At 39.4% G+C, this 19,666-nt stretch overlaps 1 protein-coding gene across 1 annotated transcript in view; it reads right to left on the bottom strand.

Moving 5' to 3' along the window:
* ADAMTS18 (ADAM metallopeptidase with thrombospondin type 1 motif 18) overlaps positions 1–19,666 on the bottom strand; it is a 122,726-nt gene that overhangs the window by 25,766 nt on the left and 77,294 nt on the right. Inside the window, exons 6-16 of the mRNA XM_018563795.1 lie at positions 19,308–19,536; positions 17,452–17,651; positions 16,517–16,600; positions 13,539–13,698; positions 12,974–13,079; positions 11,415–11,552; positions 9,812–9,959; positions 7,845–7,940; positions 5,629–5,777; positions 3,865–4,037; positions 1,703–1,833 (exon numbers count right to left, since the gene is read on the bottom strand). Of these exons, the coding sequence (XP_018419297.1) occupies positions 1,703–1,833; positions 3,865–4,037; positions 5,629–5,777; positions 7,845–7,940; positions 9,812–9,959; positions 11,415–11,552; positions 12,974–13,079; positions 13,539–13,698; positions 16,517–16,600; positions 17,452–17,651; positions 19,308–19,536 (1,614 nt within the window). The remainder of the gene's footprint in view (positions 1–1,702; positions 1,834–3,864; positions 4,038–5,628; positions 5,778–7,844; positions 7,941–9,811; positions 9,960–11,414; positions 11,553–12,973; positions 13,080–13,538; positions 13,699–16,516; positions 16,601–17,451; positions 17,652–19,307; positions 19,537–19,666) is intronic.

Below are 19,666 nucleotides of genomic sequence, written 5' to 3'. Positions count from 1 at the left end.
CTGGTTGAATAGAGCAGTGGGAGAGTTATGGCAATAAAACCATAAGTGTCTGTGGAGATCTACATTAAAGTGGATATGTTGTATTGCCCTGAATGGTCAAAGCACTGGGTCACTTTGAAGTTAAAGAAGAATCTCCAGGAAAAAATTGTATTAACCCTTGGGGCTCATTTTTGTCTAGGTTCAAAAATAACAAAGATATACTCATCCGAAGCTCCAAGTTGGCCACCTGTCACATTGCTCTCTCCAGCCTCACTTCTCCTGCTGCAGCACTGTACAGTTTATAAAATATGATGATTTATGGCACCTTAGACTGCTGCAGAGGAGAGGGAGAGAGCCTAGAAGAACTGGTCTAAGAACAAGGCAGCTCCGCGGTTCCGGTGAGTATAACTTTTTTTTCCTCCCTATACCAAAACATGGAGTTGCAGTGGTGGTAGCCCCACTGCAAGGGTTAATTTTAAAAAAATCCCAGGAGCTCTTCTTTAACCTGTGTTCCATTTCAAACATTTCAATAGGTGTTATCAAAGGTATATACAGTAATCTCTCCATTATCCGGCATTCAGGCAACCAGAACTCTTCAGAAACCAGAAAAAAATTGAGGACATGATATGTCCTCAATTATTTTTGCCAGTTGCTTGATAGACATGTGCACATTAAACAATTTTCTTAGTAATTAAATGTATTCAGTTGCTAATGAAATTCTCTGATTACATTTTGCTGCGGCTGATGGTTAGATTCCGCAGCTGGCAGGTGACTGTAAACAACGGGCAGTGAGCGTGTGCAATAGCCAGCCTGCTATCGGCTTTGGCTTTGGCAATCTGAAATAGCCAGTAGCAGCATCTAGCCAGCAGATGAATGGGGGGGGAGGGGGTTGTTGCTTAAGAGTTCATAGTAACTCTCAAGCAAACAGAAACTACAGTTATCTGGATTCTATCAATCCCTATGGGTGCCGGATAATTTGGGATGGCATATCAATCATTTAAAGTGTATGTGTATCCCAAATGTCTTTTTTTTAGTTTTGGATAGAAAGCAGAAACCTTAGACCCCCTGTCAGATTTTACTGCAACCCATGGCTTTGTTATTAAGATTTCCCCTGACTTTCTGTTGTGGGGAGAACCTTTTACCAGCCAGGAAGTGGGAGAAAATCTGCAACAAGGAAACAGACAACAATAAAAAGCTGACAGATTTTCTAGAATTTCCCGACTCAAGCAATTTTACTTTTGTCTGTAGTCCTTCCTGTCCTTAGGACAACATTTTCAACAGACAGGATGTGAACAAATCTCTCCGGCAGTAAATCTTGACAAGGGTTCTAATCCTTCCCCATTCTTTCCAAAACTAAAAAAAAAAGTTTGGCTATAGATACACTTTAAGAGTAAAACAATGCACATATACATACACCGCTCTTGGGTCTGTACACCTGCTGTGGCCATTTTGATGGTTTTCCCCTTTGGATTTATCATGGGGCATGTAACAGGAGTGGCTGGAAGACAAAGGTGGGCAGAAACACAACAAAACTGCCAGGTGGACAGAAACAGATTCCAGATATATGGAAGGGAGGTCTTCCAGTTGGCATTTCAACATATCAGACATATAGAACTTGGCTCAGCCCACTTGGCTCTACCTATAACTAAAATATAAATTTTGGCCTGAGCTGGTCCCTCAGCATGTTTGATGTCATGTTAATATTAATCACAACTGTTCTTACCTCACAGCTGCCATCGATGCACACATTGTATCCACTAGCAGAGCACGGTGTTCCATCCTTTACTTTGTTAGACAGTGCAAAGAAAAAATCAAAATCCTCCGCCGTACAGTATAACTTGCAGATATTCTCCTCTGGAACACAAACATGATAATCAAGACATGACTAATGGCTAAACATGGTAAATGAGAATTGATCTAAACAAGAAGCAGGTAGTGACTATATATATGTATATATAGCGCCCCCCAGAGGTCTGAGGCAGACCCCCGAAGGGCAGAGGGGGCTGACATTTCACTCTCAGGGGCAGATCCTTAGCCAGTGACGGGACATGTGATCAAGAAGTTGGGCGCCAGTCACTTTAAGTGCCTTTTTTTAATGCTTTATTGTAGAACATCAACTTGGAGAGAGGGTATAGGGCTTAGGACATCCATGGCAAAATAGAACCGACTCACCAATTCCCTTCCAGTCTTCCACAGTGCAGAATCTGCTATCAGCGGACAGGCCAGTAAAGAGCAACAGCTGAACAGTGATAGGCATAAGATCTTCCATAGGAGAGACACTAGACTTGCTCCTGAGGTTCATACCAGCACCAGGCACCCTTAGTAGCCTTTCAGCTTCTCTGGTTCTCTTCGTCAATCAGTTCCTGACTCCTTCGGGGGCCACATATGTGGCCTCCTCCAGGCTTGAGGCCTAGACAGTATTTCCCTCTCTGAGCATCCCAACCCCAGGCTAAGTCCGGGGGCGGACTGGAACTGAACACAAGGCCATTTTTAGATTGTAAGCCCTCAGGGGCAGAGCGCTCCTTAACATCTTGTCTTGAATTGTATTGTGAGTGTAATGTCTTCCTTATATTCTAAAGCGCTGCACAAACTTTTGGCGCTATATAAATCCTGTATATTAATAATAATTCCCTTGAGTATTTATGCACTCCCCCCAGCATGCACTACTAGCTAAGAAACTTCCTGTGATTGGCTGGTGAGACATGGACACTCACAATGCTACCCCATTGGCTGCCCCACACTGCAGCAGGGTCACATCCACTCAGGCAGGTATAATCAATGACAGAACACCAGGAATTAACCATATAGTAACCAAATACAATTCAGCCAGACTGATTACAGTACCAGCACAGCTAACTTTCTAGTAGCCACTCCACAGAAGGGGCTACATACTAATATATGATTTTATGCAGGGGGTTATCTATTGATTAACCCTTTTGTTCCTGTCAACTAGGGGTAATTGGATCTAAACCCAATTGTCAGCTCTGCCATGGATATGGCCAGGAAACGTATATATACAATATATATATATATATATAGTAAATAAACTAAGAATGTAACAATATGTAACAATATATAACAAGAATGTAACAATATATATATATATATAGTAAATAAACTAAGAATGTTATAAAATGTTGCATTCCAACACGTGGTCCTCCAAGCCAAGAAGTATCTGGTATTTTCTTTACTACCATCGCCTAAGATATGGGAATAACCAACTGACCAGATTGCTCTAAATACAATAATTCCAAGCTCTGATGAAGGGGGATTTCTGAGTGACCCTGGAAACTCATTGTCTGTCAACTCTTGATAGACCTTATTATTATGACACATAAAAACTAATATCCCTGTGGCTTGGCACTTCTCCATACAGAGGGTCTAATGTCCCCCATTCAATATAAAATGTAAAAAGGTGTTGTCTTTGCATACACTTTAGTATAAAAATTGGAATTAAGAGTGTGATTTTGAGGTTGATGTGCACAAAAATTCACCAACTGACAGACTGTTAGTATGTATGGAATTTTTTGTTCTTCAAATACATGATTTACACCTGAAGTTGACAACAGAGAATGTTGTGCCTGAATGAGCATTCCAGAATTAACTCAAGACAGCTGCATAGAGACAACATGGCTTCAAGTATTAATGCCACCACATCCATCTGGCTATCTGAGCAGCATATAATGGCATTATGGGACAAGCCACATCATGATGAACAATATTTGCAAACGTTGATAATCTCACTCACTGCATCAAATCAGTCAAATACATAATGAAAGGTGGAACAGTGCCTGAAATAATTAAAACAACTTATATTCTGTCACTGGATATTTCCTAGATAAAATAGCAGAGGTTTAAGGTCATTGTATTCCATATCCTTCTCACCTTCCACTTTAGTGTAGGGTTTCCACTTGTAATACCATCCTCTGAATGGTTTGCTGTTGTACTCTGCGCACTGCTGGGCACGGAAGTCCGGAGTGTTGGAAGGACATGTCTGGGCATTGCAAATCTGGTAAATACGGCTGGAGCCCTGGCAATACTTCCCTCCGTACTGAGGTCTAAAAAGCAGGAACAGCAAAAAATGGGTATTAACAGTTAGGAAGTGCTAGACATGTTTTATTAAAGTAAACCAAACACATAGGTTTCAGTTATGCAAAAGGACTTATATCCATACATTTACAGTACACATAAATCAGAACACACAGAAGAGGCTTGTGAACAAAATGACTTGAACTAAGTATACATAAAACACTTTTCCTTGTCCTGGAGAAGAAGAGGTTTAACCACCACATACAGTAAGGGTCTGTTACAGTAAAAAGCTGCAAAAATGTGGAAAGGAGTTCCATAGGAGTTAGTTGTAGCCAACTCAAATGGATCACTTCAAAAGAGGGCTGGATGTGTTTCTAAATATAAAAAAAATAGAGCTGGTTATTTATATGTATAGGAAATAACACTGTATGTTGTTGTCTGATTGCCCTTGGGGGCGAGGAAGGATTTTTTCTCTGTTACAGTGATCTACACCCTTTAAAAGGTTTTTTTTTTGCCTTCTCGTTGATCAGTTTTGGATGCAAGATTTTTTTCAACGTTTGACCTGTGGTTAAACACAATGGACATGTATCTTTTTCATGTAACAATGCCACATGCCATCACTGGTATAGCTACCGTAGGTGCAGAGTATACAGCCATCACATTGGGCAAGGGCGGATTGGTCAAGGTTATAGCGCTCCCAGAACCTGCTGTAAGAAACAAGTGGACTCTTGTATGTGCTGAGGCTTCTAAAGACCCCTTTGGATCATTAAAGGCAAGTCAGGTCAAATATGGGGTTGTATAAGCCACAGCTGTGACCAGGCCATGCTCCATCCTGCCACCTTTTGAGTCTTTGGCTAGCACCAATGATTCTACTTCTACTCTACTACTCTGGCAATCAAGCAAAAATAGTTGCTTATCCTTTCACATTATGGTGTCCATTTAATAACCTGTGATAATGCCTGTACTATCATTATTTGTCTTTTCTCCACTATGTGAAATCATATCACTTCTGGTACAGGATTGAGCAGCCTGCATAAGATTTACTCAGGTCCCGGCCTCAGTTCAACCACTTGAACTCTTAGACCTGTATACCCCTAAGGACCACAGTATTTTTTACACTGCGGGTTACGGGCCTGTTTATTTGGCATTACTTAAGATAACAAAGTAACATATATATAATTTTATTAGGACAAACAAAGCTTTCTTTTGGTGATATTTTCTTGCAAAAATGAATTATTCTCTATGCATTCCATAGGCAAAAACGAGTAACAAAACAAAAAAAGCCCTTTTGTTCTATTTGATCTTTTTTTTTTTTTAAATAGCGATATTGTAGAAAAAAGTATATATTTTATGTTATAATTTGTCCCATTTAATATGACACTATAATTATGGTTCTGGTACAAAACATTGCAAAGTAATTTACAAAAAAAATAAAGGTTTTTATTCAATTTTGCACTTTTTTTTTTTAACGGTGGCACTAAAAAAAAATGAACAAACAAATTGGATAAAAACGTGGTTAGAAAAATAGAAATAAACCAGTTAAAAGCGCCACAGGGGTACATTTACTAACACTAAAATATTAATGACATTTACCACTAAAGAGATAAATTGGGGTCTTACACTGGGTTGTTGCAGAACCGTTCTTGATACATCACTCCACCACCACAGGTTCTTGAGCATTCCGACCAGTCCGTCCAATCAGACCACCCTCCATTGACTGATCTCGGTCCAAGGTCTCCAAATCTGACACACTGCCCTCTTCGACACCACTGTTTAAACACAAGGACAGGCCCATAGTTTAGTATGCTCTTTTTCTATCAATATTGTGTAGGTGTTTATTAAGGTGGCTGTACAAAACTCAGTTTGTGCAAACAATGTGCCCAATTTGAACGTTGCTGACACAGTCAGGGGGGTATTGGACCCCACAGAAGTTCCCTTGACCAGAGAAAACAAGCCCCTTTGACTGTTGGTGGGGGTTGTTTTTGCATGAATGAAGTTTCTAGTTTGTTGGAAAATACATGTATGTGTAAGGGGGCACTGACAGGCTGTTTTTTTTTCAGTGGCAAGGGGGGGACCATCACTATGCCAGGAACACAGGAACACCAACTGGATTCTTATTTTTCGTAAAATAAACCTCTTGGGGGGGGGGGAAGACCTGCAGTCAATTCGCTAACTGGAAGTCAACAATGAATGACAGAACATCCTTATTCTGTCATCATTCTTCTTCTTTATTACCCTATTAATGGGTAATACAACACATATGCAGTGTTGTAAGAGCTGTATGTAACCTCCAAGGCTCCAAGTCATGTATGCACGTATAGCTGTTACTTTACACAGAACAAAATGTAGTCGATGAATTATGTGTCTCGATGACAGTATAGAGCTTTATGTCTATTCCACAGATACCGTACTACTTTTATATGAAATAACATTTCCACTCAAAATGAACACTTAAGTTTTATGTGGATGCTGACAGGTTGACACGTGCTGGTTTCATCTTTCTCTCAAAGGAGTCAGATGAGATGGCCCGCCAGAATTCCTTCTTCCACCAAACTGTCACAGCCAATAAAGAGCCAGATTATGCTGCTTCTACAGTGAATCCTCCTTAAAGAAACATTCCAACGAGATAGGATTTCCACGGCAGTATTAGACAAGGGGAACTCCTAGTCTGAATACTTGTGATACTAAGGCCAGATTCTGATTACATTATCACAACACACAGCAATGCACAAAACATGCTGCAATGGCATACATTTTTAAAGGCTTAACCTACCTTTTAGACCATGTTTTATATTACTCCCATATTTAGGGTATAACATGAAACATGGTCAAGCTCCCCAGTTTTCAAACCCTCCATACTGTATTGTAGGATTATTTTCCTCGCAGCATCTTGTCTATATTTGAACTTGGAGTCTGCTACATCGGGAGTGGGATCTCAATGGACTACAAGTTTGGTTACTTGTAGTGCACCAATATTTTCCTACAGCTCTCTTAGGTTATGGGGCTAGAGGCTAGAGGAAGTTACCAATACCAATGTTACAAATGAGTCCTTCTGCCATGGAGACAGATGCGACTTGTATTTTCGTTGTAGTATTTTCACACTAAACAACATTGATGGAAGAATCTCCACTGTTGGTGCTATTGTATTAAGACAACCGCGGCCCCTGTGGCTGAGTGAATACAGGAACACTGACTGCATCTGACTGGATGCTGTTGCTCTTCAGCCAATCATTTTTCACTCGGTTCGGTCAATTTATAAATTGACTTTTGTCAAACCAGGTGTTACTGTAGGGCTGTCTATAGCCAAGCTTAAGGCACACAACTGCCTTAAATGAATGTTCTCAAGTGGAATCTATAATTGTTCTTACTCAAAGTACACATCTCCCCTGCATCCAAAAATATGCTTTTAATACAAACCGCAATTGCCATCTAATAATGGTGTTCCAATGGCGTTCCTCGGGCTGGCAGCCCCCAAATATTTTATATACATAATGTATGTCTGTTACAGTATATAAGGCAATTTGAAGTAGCCCGGGCAGATTTTACATGTTTCCACATTCCTTGCCATGGCATCACACTAATAAAGTCCAGTTAGCAATTTATGCCACAATTAACCTGACCCTTTTAGTGATTTTATGTGTGCACGCTTTTTTTTTTCAGATTTACAGAAGACGGGCATTCCTACACAGCTATAAGAGTAGAAAATCAGACTCAGTATTAACAGTACTATAATTACTTGCTGTTTGCAGATTTCAAGTACATTTATTTATTATGCAAAATCACTAATAAAACCACAAACAAAATAAATTTTGAAATACATATCTGTATGATCTCACCAAATTCAGGCCACAGACAGTGCCCTCTGCTGCCGGCATGAATTTCGTCTCACATCTGTGGCCGGATTTTTGACACCAGAGAGATTTGCAAATGTCCTGCAAAAACACAGTGCAAAGTCAATTCTGCGGAATGGCCAATGGCACAGAGAAGAGAGTACCTAAAAAACTATCTATAAACGTTGTAAGGGCTCTATTTGTATCAATGTTTTTAATAACCTCAATAAAACTACGTTTGCTAAAAAAAAAAAAAAAAAGTTGTAAGCGAATTCTTTTGTAAAATAGTTATCAAATAAGTCCATTCAAAAATCATCTTCTAATTGTTTTCTAGCTGCTTGTCCAATAATGTTGTCAGCTACAGTCTATTAAAGGTACACCCCAGACAAAATGAAAAAGTAAAGCAAACCTATGGCCAGCCCATGCAGAATAAAGCAACAAGTCACTTTAAAGTGACACTAAACTTAGGAGTTAATCTTAAAAATACATTCAAGTACCTCAACTATTAACTAAAATGTAACTTATTTGTGTATCACTCAGCTGTAGATCCTCAAATCATCTCTGAATTGGTGCTGACACTGTCCTTCCTTCTGGAGCGTGGCTACTTTTGTTCCCCGTAGTCCCTGTGTGTGTTGTAAAGTAGCCACCACTCCAAATTGCTCCAGTGATGGACTATAATTTTAATACAACTTAGTGAACTAAACGTGAGATTGTAGTCCATCACGGGAGCGAGCACGAATTCAGAGATGAACTGAGGAACTACAGCCGAGTGATATGCAAATAAGCTACAATTATGTTTAATAGTCCTCTGCCCTTTAAAGGCTCTGACAAGAGCAACCTAGAGCTTACACAAGACAGATAACGCTCTACCCACCCCAATGTGACAGCTCTGGTGGTGAAGGAAATGGCATATGTTTTGATGGGTAGGAAGCATTAAAACAGACCTGCATCTAAATGGCCAAAGCACATATTTGCTTTGAATACTAATATTCAGGGAGCCCACCTGTTTAGTTTTTTTATATTCAGACATTGATGTGAACCATCTTACCCCATGACCTTACTGCCTTTCAACATTCTGGCAATGTGAGAACCCCTGTTTTTAATGCAGAAGAATTCTCAAACACACCCACTGCAGGCTATTAGATGTCTCTTCCTCATGTAAAAAAAATGGCAGTATTAAGTAAGCTTCCCTGGCACCAAAGTAAAACCTGCATTGAAAGTTTACATTTGACTGGTAACACAGGAAGCTGAGTAAGAGGAAATTACTAGGGGTGCACCGATACCATTTTTTCAGTATCCAGTAGGAGTACCGTAATAAAAAATTTTCGGTACTCACCGATACCGAATGCTGATACCGGAAGTCCCATTAAGGAAGCCGGGTGACGTGTAATGACTAACCTCCCGGCTTTCTGATTAGCCGGGAAGCCAGCTCCATGCTCCTTCGTCACCAGGTGATGAGGAAGCATTGGAGCCAGTTTTCTGGTCAATCAGGAAGCTGGGAGGCAGGTAATGACTCGCTGCCCAGCTTCCTGATTGGACAGCTTCCCTTGGTGCATCCCTAGAAATTACAGAGCACCAATTTAAGAAAGTAAATTTCCAGTGAGATAAATGAGGTCTGAGGCTTACACAGAGCTCAGATTAAAGGAAGCTGCATGGGTTTTCTAATTTTAGTACATCTTTAGTGTTTGCTCGATAAAACCATCACCGTAATGATTGCTCCCACTTATTGCCTGGAATTTCCTTTGAAAGTGTCAGTCTGCCTAATACAGACATTTCTGTATTGAGCAGATGCTGACAGGTTGAACAGCCAACCATTTCCTGTATGCCTTAGTGACATCTGCAGGAGGATTCCTTGCATATTGCATATTTACAGCCCCTTTTTTTTTAAAGAAGCCCCGACCCTCAACATAATTACATTTTATGTCATTTTTAATAATTCTTGCATATTACAAACCTCAGAAGACAGCACATACCTTCACGAAGCTGCACTGCTTTGCCTTTGGTCCAAACTGCCATTTACACTGAGTGTCAGCATCATAGGTCTGTCCAGGCAGCTTCTCGGGATATTGAAAGTGTCCTAATTGTTTTGGCTCATCAATGAGACAGGAGGATTGAGCTGTGCTGTGATAGAACTCAGTGTGAATCATTCTCATTGACAACTGGCTTACATACAGCAAAGGCATGCTTTATCATTATTATACTTTTTGGAGGAGGAGGTGACATTTTTATTAAATAATATTTTATATCTTTTGATAATTGGTTTTAATACTTTTTTTTTACAAGCATTTAATAAAGGTTGCAATCATGCCACTGAAAATTACACTTGGCTTTTCATCAAAGAAGCCCAGCATTATATGTAAGCTTTTTGGGAGTGTGTAGAACTGGCTTAGCCAGATGGTGTGCCCTGCTAAGAAAGAAGAAGGGGTATGTCCCTCCCCTATGTCCTGTCATTCAGCTGCAATCTTTAATAACTGTTTGCTATTTAGGTCTATTTTACAGCAACGGCAGAGTTTTGAGTCTATAGAAAATTGCTGATCTGCATGGAGCACACCTCCTTTTGAATGCAAATAGTATAAAAGGAAATGAACAATATTTACAGCAATATTATATTTTAAATATAAAACAATAAATATAGCAATATTTTATTTTACCTGAGTGAAAAATAAATATAAAATAAATATTTGTTGTATATCTTGAGCCATGTACGGTGTTATATTTTACCTTTATTTATATTTGTGGTGATTTAAAATTATTGCTTTATTCATATAAAGGGTATGAAACTGCAATGCCTTATTAAGAAAAAATAACCATGCATCAGTGAACATCCGACTAGGAAGATGAAGTGCTCTCATAGATATTCTATCATTTTAACTAATAAAAGTAATACAAAAGTAAAGGGAATACTATACATTTCTCCAATGCCTATAAGAACACCAGCAGTGAATGTGTTCCAATCTATTTTTTTTTTTCATACACTAGAAAAAATATTTTTCTATTTTTATCAGGTGCAGAGATCTCGTAAGAAGTAAGAAGTGTAATCAAATCTTTTGGATTTACCAAAAATTTAATTTATGTCAGTCTGACCCTGTAAATGCAACAAAAGATGCAATATGTTACTTGAAGAACACATAGGGCAGGAGGGGTCAGGGGGAATGTTTCAGGTTCATGACTGCAGTCTGTTACAAACACACACAGTCCAGTTGCCCGCAATGTTTCAACACGCTCAGAAATGTGTAACCAAGTCATTAACAGGAAACAGAAGCAGAGACAAAGGTGTTGGTTAACAGCAACACCTGGAGACTGAAACTAAAAGGTCAGTTTTGGAAATGTTACAGCTTTGGAAAACAAGAGGAACATCTGGTTCTCTCTAATACGAAGGGTAACGTAATGCTGGCTTGGGTCTTGTTAGACAGAAGCGACACTTATAAGAGCCAATAAACCTGCCAGTAAAAGTCCTGAAAGGATTCTTGGAAGCAATATTATCATGCAGAAGGAGAAAGCAGCAGAATAATTACATTCCAGGATTGTACTGTTGACAGGACATTTCTGATGGCAGATGTACACCTTGGCTCTCACCTGAGAAATTCTTTCAGATATTGTCTGCTACAGGCTGACCAGGAAAACACCCCATTGTTTCCAGTTAAGGTGGGAGACATGATGTTCCCTTCAGTCTTCCTGCAAGGATTCCCTTCTCCGTCATGGACCATTCCAAAGCTGTCACAAGAGTATATGTTTAATTGTTTTGAGTATGTTACAATAAGAGAAATCTAAGCCAAATGATTAGCTTGACCCAAATCCTTCAGTCTTAGGTGAGGAAGGGGGGAGTGGGCTAAATATTGGCTTATGTTTTCCAGGGATAATAGAAATATGATCTCTTAAACCTAGTTCCAGTAATTAAAAAAAAAGGAGGGATAACTTTCACCACCAGATATTTCCCATTTCCCAAAAGAGAAGGGAACAACCTTATAATGCAGTGTATGTCTTCCCTGGGAGGCCATACTGAGATGAAACGGTGGATGCTGCAGTCTCATCTAGAGAAGCCAATCCTTCACCATCCATTGGTCTCCCTGACAGAACAACCACTCTCAAGCCAACAGAACAGTATCCTAATAAATGAAAGTGCATTTGTAGATTAATGTTGCAGTTTATCTGCAGTTTGAGATCATCTAAGGCACTAAAGCCTCTGACTGCCTGCAGTCTCATCTAGAAAAGCAGTCTCACTGCAGTTTCATCTAGAGAAGCCAATCCGTCACCATCAATTAGTCTCCCTGACATATAAACCACTCTCAACACACAGACAATTCTCCTATTAAAAAGTGCATTGGTAGACTAATGGTTGATTATCTGCAGTGTGAGATCATCTAAAACTCTAATGCCTCCGACTGATGGTCTCTCAAGATTTGGAGTATGATTTGTAGATGTCACTATTGTGTTGCTTATTGTTCTTCCCGCTGGAGAGGAAGCTGTACCTAAGCTGCACAGATCTCCCTGCTTTTACTTTATTCCTTCTGTGGATCTGTGCTTTCCCCACCTTCCCTGCTGCTTCTTGATCATTACTCTACCAGTCATAAGACCACCAGGCATCAGGTGGGGGCAGCTCTGACATAAGGAAGCAAAGCCCTGCCTTAACCAGGATGGCCAACTCCACACAAAGACAAAGTGCAGAACAAGGCATGGTACACCAGTAATGGTGAAATCAGCAACTGCAGGTAGCCTACAAGCAAAACTGGCAATTAATCCTTTACCCTCTGCTTGCCTTTTTGGGAACTTCTTCTACAGTACATGTCCTTTTTCAGATTTGAAAAATTAACTTTGGATTGAAGTTCAAGTGTTGATTCATGTACAGGCCTTCAATATCACTTGATAAGTGATAGAGTAACAAAGATCCACCACCCAATCATGACCACACCAACGTTTCACCTTGGTTTAATGCAATATAAAAAAAAAATATATGCAGCATCCAGGACAAAGCTGATTTTTTGTATTAGCCTTAAGGGGTTAGATGGGAACCTCACCACCACTAGAGTACCCAAGAGATACAGGCATCCAGTGATGTATTCCCAAGTTTATTATCAACCACTCTAATCTGTTAGAAGTATTACCCTTTATTATCTCCAGAGATTACATTTACTTACTTGTGACCTGATTCATGGGCGATAGTAAAAGCCAAACCAAGACCGGTGTCTTCATTTATGGTGCAACTGCGGTGTTTGCTACACATGCCATTTATTGGTGCAAAACCTAAAGATTAAAAAAAAAAAAAATCCCAGTGATTAATATAAAATCATCCTGATCTATGTGATTTTATTGGACTTATTAATAGTAATGATGTGAATAGCCATAGTTGCCCTCCTAACTGAACATCAAACAGGTCTGCTGTGTTCATCTCCATTATATGCGGGGTGGTGAGATTGGGAAGTGACAAGGACACGACAATTCTGGCAAGATCAAAATGTATTTTCTGTACTTGCTGAACATGTTCTTAGCCTGAAAATGTTAAAGTAATGCAGCCACCACATTTAAGGACTGGTAAGGTGCAATATTTCACATATGTGTTCTTGGCTCTAGTTATCCTAAATTCTACCTATTATATCCTAAACTCAACTGCTCCTTCTTCTAAAACCATATCCTGATTTTTAAACATATCCCCTTTCTCCCCTTTGTTTATTGGCATGTATATGTGCATTGTAAAGTATTTACCTAAGGTGTCACAAGGCTCATTTTTCCATGAGCAAATGTCCAGTCCTGTTAGCAGGATGGCATGATCGTGTCTTTTTCCATTCTTACCCACATGGGTTGACTGCCACTGACAGAAATTATTCAAGGATTGATCAGCATGATGAGTGATCTTAAGCCCAGACTGTGAAACAAAAAAGGAAAACATAATTAGATATGTAACTATCAAAACTAATACCAAACACTGAATTCACAAATATTGGCAAAGGTTAGTGAATACCTGACCATCACACCTACACTATGTCCACACTATACCCACAAATATGTAGCCACCCATCATATTATTCAGTTCAGGTGTTTTCAGTTGTTGATACAGTAACTGCTACATAATACAAATACATTTTAGACAATTGTGCTTGTCCAACCTTGTGGCAATGGTTTGGGGAAGGCACTTTGTTAGCATGACTGTACCCTTGTGTACAAAACTAGCTCCATAAAGACAAAGTTTGCCACTACAGGACTCATTAGTGATGTAGGTGCCAAAGAATGGAACCACAGTGCACGGTAGGGAACATAGGCATCCAACAATCTTGGAAGTCTTGAATGCTGAAGAGACTTACGGAGGCTGCAAATAGAACAATGGTAGGATAAGATGCTTTCTTTTGCAAGAAACTCACCTTCAGTTTTTTTAGGCAACTGACAGGGTCACTTTAAGACAATGCAGCTTGGTTAGGGACAAACTCTGTTTATATTGTATAGGATCAGCAACTCTTTCATAGGTCATCACTTTTCTCTTTCCACTGCTGTCCTTTCCTCTCCTTTATTCTTCTTTCTTCCAATTCTCTTGAAAGGGGCTCCTGATATACATCTGCTTGCTTTAAGACAGTTTTGATTTACTAATGGCAAATAGGCTGTTCACTTTTCAAGGGGATTTTCCTTTAGGCTAGTGAATGTGGTGACAATTCACTTTGCAAATTATACCCCATCATATGCATGGGAAAAAATCTGCAGAGTTTCATCTCATTCTTTAAGCTCAGAGGAGATTCCCTTAAAAATTGAAAATTCCCTTGTAAAGTGATCAGCCTATTCACCTTTAGTAAATCAAACCTCAGTGGTTCAGGAAGGATAAAGATTACAGCCTAGATACCTGCCCTTTAAACAGGACAGTAATGGCAATTCCCATATTTCCATCCTGCCAGGCTCCTTGTAAGTCTGCCTTAGCACAAAACCTCTTAGATACACCTCTGTAGAAGGTCCAAAAATCAGTTGTTAAGGAGTATTGTGGTCTATTATGATCCTAGTAACTACAGATGAATGATTGATTCTATTGCACGTTTGGATCCCAATCATTCACCACAATACAAGAAATATTAAAACAAGACACCATTTTTTAAAGACATTGAACATCCTCTTAAACAGTTTATATAAACATGTAATATAATCATTTGGTGTCTACTTGCTTTCTGTGCCTGTACAGGTCAATTGTCTAAAAAAAATAAGGATTAAAGGAGCAATCCACCTAAAAGTTTTATTTTAGCTATCAGTGGAATCTGATGGACTGTAGCCATCCATGGATTTTTATGTCTTGGATATTCCAACAGTGAGATTTTCCTGCCAGAATTCCTAGCTCTGTTCCTAACCAACTGGGAGTACTGAGCGTTCCCACCCAATGTTGTGCCTTCCAGCTTCTCCTGTTGCATTCTCTATAACATAAGCAAAAAACAATTTAAGAGAGTGTGGGACCTGTCATAATGACCACATGTGTGCAGACCTGGAAACTCAAGCATAGGTGATTCTTCAGCATCTATCAAAAATAACATATCGTTATCAGAAGGATTGAGCTTTTTTTTTGGGTGGGGGGTAAGCAACATTCCCTCAAATTTAAAGTGCATCTGTCAACCAAATGACTCTCAGAAGAGAATCAATACAGAATTAACTGGACTGTGGGATAATTGGCATGGTAGTCTTAACAAGTGCAAAATGTGGTTACTATGTGATGTAGAAGCCTTAAAAAGTAAACAGAAAACTTAATTTACCTCCAATGACTGAGCCAAATTATCTTTCATTTGTGTTTCACATGCTCCCCTTTTCAGACACTTCAGCTCACAGTAGGAGGGTTTCAGCAACAGAGGCCATGCTTTCAATCCAGAAAGCAGTGAGCAGCCACAGGCTTGCGAATCAGCTCATGATAGCGACGTTCCCCTGCAGCATATATTGAATACCGATGTAGTGTAAGTAGGCACAGATTACATGAGAGTGGCAACTCTGCTCTGGATTCAGAAGCAGTGCAGCATCATTGCAACACCATTGCAGGAATCTACATGAGGAGACTTCACTGGCACGATCAATAGGTATTTGTAGGATTTTGCAGGGGGACTAAGAGAAAAGTACAAGTGCAGATACAATTATAAATAAGTGCTGCAGCACATATATTTTTGATGGGAGGCTACAGTTCTACCTTATTTAATTAATTAAATAGGGACTATTGCGGTCACAATGGCAGTAAATAGTGACATATACATCCATATCAATGGATGTATATCCTGCCATAGTAAACCCTCCTGCTGTGAGCTGCAGTGTCTGGGAAGGGGAGCATGTGAAACACAAATGAAAGTGGATTTGGCTCAGTCATTGGAGCCATGGTAAACAAATCAACACTCTGCACTTAGAATGATAAATGTAAAGTCACTCACAAAGCCAATGGTCCAGTGTACTTCTATAATTAGTTCTACTGTAATTCTCCATGGAAACTTTAAAGCATTACCCTTTTTTTGCTGGTTTACATAGTAATCCTGGGAGATTAGGTTTGGGAATATCGCAATTATGTCAGTGATGTTGACATGATACTGACCCAGACCTAATCCAACACTACTATGGTGGCCAGCAGAAAATGGCAGGGCTTTAAAGAATTATAGTCCATTTGTGTTGTGCTGACATACACTATTCCAGACTAAAGTGACTCAGCTACAGGTATAGGTATAAGTAGAACAGTTGTTACTTACTGGTTCATCTTCCAAAAGCAAAAGACTCACAACAACGATGTTTATATCACTTCCAATTGTTCCATCCTTAAAAAGAGTGGAAACCTGTAAGGAGATACAAAGTATTTCCATTAGCAAAACTATATTGCAATAGTAGGAACCTTCTTTGTAGCAGTCTTATAAATCCATTGGCACTAATACACTTGACGACCTTGAAGATTCACTCATTTGCAGAGAAAGTAAAAAAAAAAAAAAAAAAATAGAAATGTCCCGTGCACATGATTGAATGATTTAAGTGAATTTATTTTCATTGAGCTAAGTGAATAAAATGTACCCCTTTAGTAAATCAGCATGTAGGGTGGAGACTGACACCTGCTGGTCAAAAGTGATAATGCAAAAATATTTTTGCAACTTTCTGTTTAAATCTTGAATTCCTGCCCCCCAGTATAACGCCACTCCACAAAAAATGGTATTTGTGCAGAACAGACTTGTTTGCCAAATATAATGACCAACATTTTATTGGGTATTTGAAGTGATCTTAGTAAATTAGCCCCATGGACCAGACAGGCAGGGTATACAACTATTTTGCCTGGCTATGTTTGGCATCAGCATAATCACAGTTACAGATCTGGAGCCAGTATGCAGCAAATTAGTCAAGAGTGGAGTCAGAACTCTTGATCTACATATGTGTCCAAGTCTGTGACTCAGGAAGTATGGCGTTATTGGATAAGCATGAGTGCCAGCCAACTAACGTATTCAGAGGGATGAAACGGCAATGGTAGCCTTTGACACCTACCATTTGACATGTTGGTGGGCCTTTGACATGCTGGTGGGCCTTTGACATGTTGGTGGGCCTACGTATTTCTACATCCTGGATATAACAGATTATGACCTGGCATGCAACCTCAATTAACTGATAAGCCTTCAAAGTATGGGATAAACAGATAGTACCTTACCATGTTCATCACAGTGAGTATGTACGTGGTGAGACTTTCTTTGCCATGTTTTTCCACCATTTTCTTATCAGCCACCACAAGGGTCTCAACAACCAAACTGTTGGACTGCTGGAATTTTGCAGCAGAACGTTTTGACCTTGGTGGATGAGAATATTCATCTGGTCTTACATGGGAACCTTTTAAAGTATAAACAGATGAATCTATAATTAAAAATCCAACATTTCCTTTAAGTATAATATACTTTGTAAAGTTACATTCACTTATGTAGGATAAGGAAAAAAGAAGAAAACAGGGTTCATATGCAGTACAGTTGGGTGCAGGTTCTATCCATAGAGTGTAAAGTCACTGCACTGCCAATAGTATCCATACATGTCTTTAAATGTAGACTTTGGGGGAAGGTGCTTCTTAAAGCTTAACCCCAGCCAAACTTTCTTTTTTTGACAGAGTGGTTGTATTATTTCTGGTCTGTATCTCCTTTGGGAAGATTTTCCCTCACTGCCTGTCGGAACAGGAAGTGATGGTAAATCTTTCAAGTCAGGACACAAACTATAACAAAACATTTTTTTTCAGTACTACTGAGGAAACTTCTTAGTACTCTTAGTATATAAACGTGGCAAATAAAAAAAGCTCCTGAAAATTAGCCCTGAAAATGTACTCCTCTCTACCCTAGCAATTTCCTATGTTCTCTGTACACTGTGTGGCAAATGTGCCATGCAGTATACACTCTCAGCTCATTTACAGGATTTCTAAGATGTCATGAATGAGCCTGATGCCAGGGAGGCTGTAACTCCTGTGAGCATGCACCATATTAGATCAATTATGTCAGTAAAAGCCTTTGTTTATGTGCAGCTGCAGGGCAACCAATGCCCCAGCCCGCAGCTGATTGGTTGGGTGGGTCCATGTCCCTTCTGTCTTAATGACAGTTGAATCAGTCACCAGCATACCCAATGTTTTGGGTGTGCCCAGGAATGGTTTATGCACACAAGTTATTAGAGCTCACCAATAATGTTGGATTTTACTTTGTTGCAATACGTAGAATGCAGCAAAATGTTTGAAACTCCCTTGAAGTTTGGCTTCACAAATGGATGTTGTAATGTGTAGAAATAATAAGGTCTACAGACAACATAACAAGTTGGTATGTGATTCCAAGTCCACCCAAACATAAAATCTTGGTTTTGGATGTACTGGTCTTTTAAAATTGGTAATAATTCTACAGGAATGTGAACATACTAGGGATGCACCGATACCAAGTATCGTACTAAGTACAAGTACAGATACTTTTCCAGCTCCAAGACTAGACTAGAGAAAAATTCAAAAGTTAGGAGGCAGCTGTCATTTGTAAGGAGCACACAGAGCCCCTGGGATTTGTACATCTCTGTTTTAATGTATGTTTTTGTTTTCATAAATATATATTGGGGATGCACCGATACCATTTTTACAAGTACAAGTACTGATATTTGTCCAAGTACTTAAAGATACGAGTGCTGATACATTTTTGTTTATTGTCATGTGACAGTTTTTCTAAAATAATACAGACTAATGATTTCAGGACAGTGATGGAGCGCCAGAGCCAGGTCCCAGCTGCAACCTCTGCCACCCTGGTAGTTCTCATGAAAATGCCAAGTATTGACACTGGTATCTGAACTGGTATTGGTGCATCCCTAGAACATACCAAATATTTTCTGTCTTGTTTCACTAGTCAGAAATGTTCTGTTATACACCTAAGAAAACACACTGTGGATATATAGTTTTTAACTATATTTGCAGTTAATGGGTAAACTCATAAGTTCTTTTATTTTTACATAATATATTCTGTTGAGTCAGATTTATTTATTTTTATTCAACCTTCCACTCACTTTTCCTGTGTCTTCCACAGAAATGCTGCTTTTGTGAACCTTGAGGTGTCTGGTGGATAGAGCTCTGATGAGAGGTTCTCTTGTCCAGAGTCACTATGCTCTCTGCTGACCGCTTATATAATACATGAGGGTGATGCCCATCTGGAGCCGTGACATTGTGCTTTTCTGCAAGGTGCTCAGGCAATGGTGATATGAAATATTCACTTGTAAGCGTCCTTAAGAAACCTGACTGAAAAGAAGATATTTAGTTAGCTCAGTTCATTAAAAGGTTCTTACAAAGAAATTCCCCAGTTCCTTCCCAGCTGAATCCAAATGTGATCAGCCTTATTGCATTTTCCAAAATAATGTATTTGTATGAT

This window comes from Nanorana parkeri, unplaced genomic scaffold (genome assembly GCF_000935625.1).
Source record: "Nanorana parkeri isolate BGI_ZX_2015 unplaced genomic scaffold, ASM93562v1 scaffold697, whole genome shotgun sequence".
NCBI lineage: Eukaryota > Metazoa > Chordata > Amphibia > Anura > Dicroglossidae > Nanorana > Nanorana parkeri.
The sequence above is the reverse complement of the archived record's forward strand: the minus strand, read 5'-3'. Positions and strand labels throughout refer to the sequence as shown.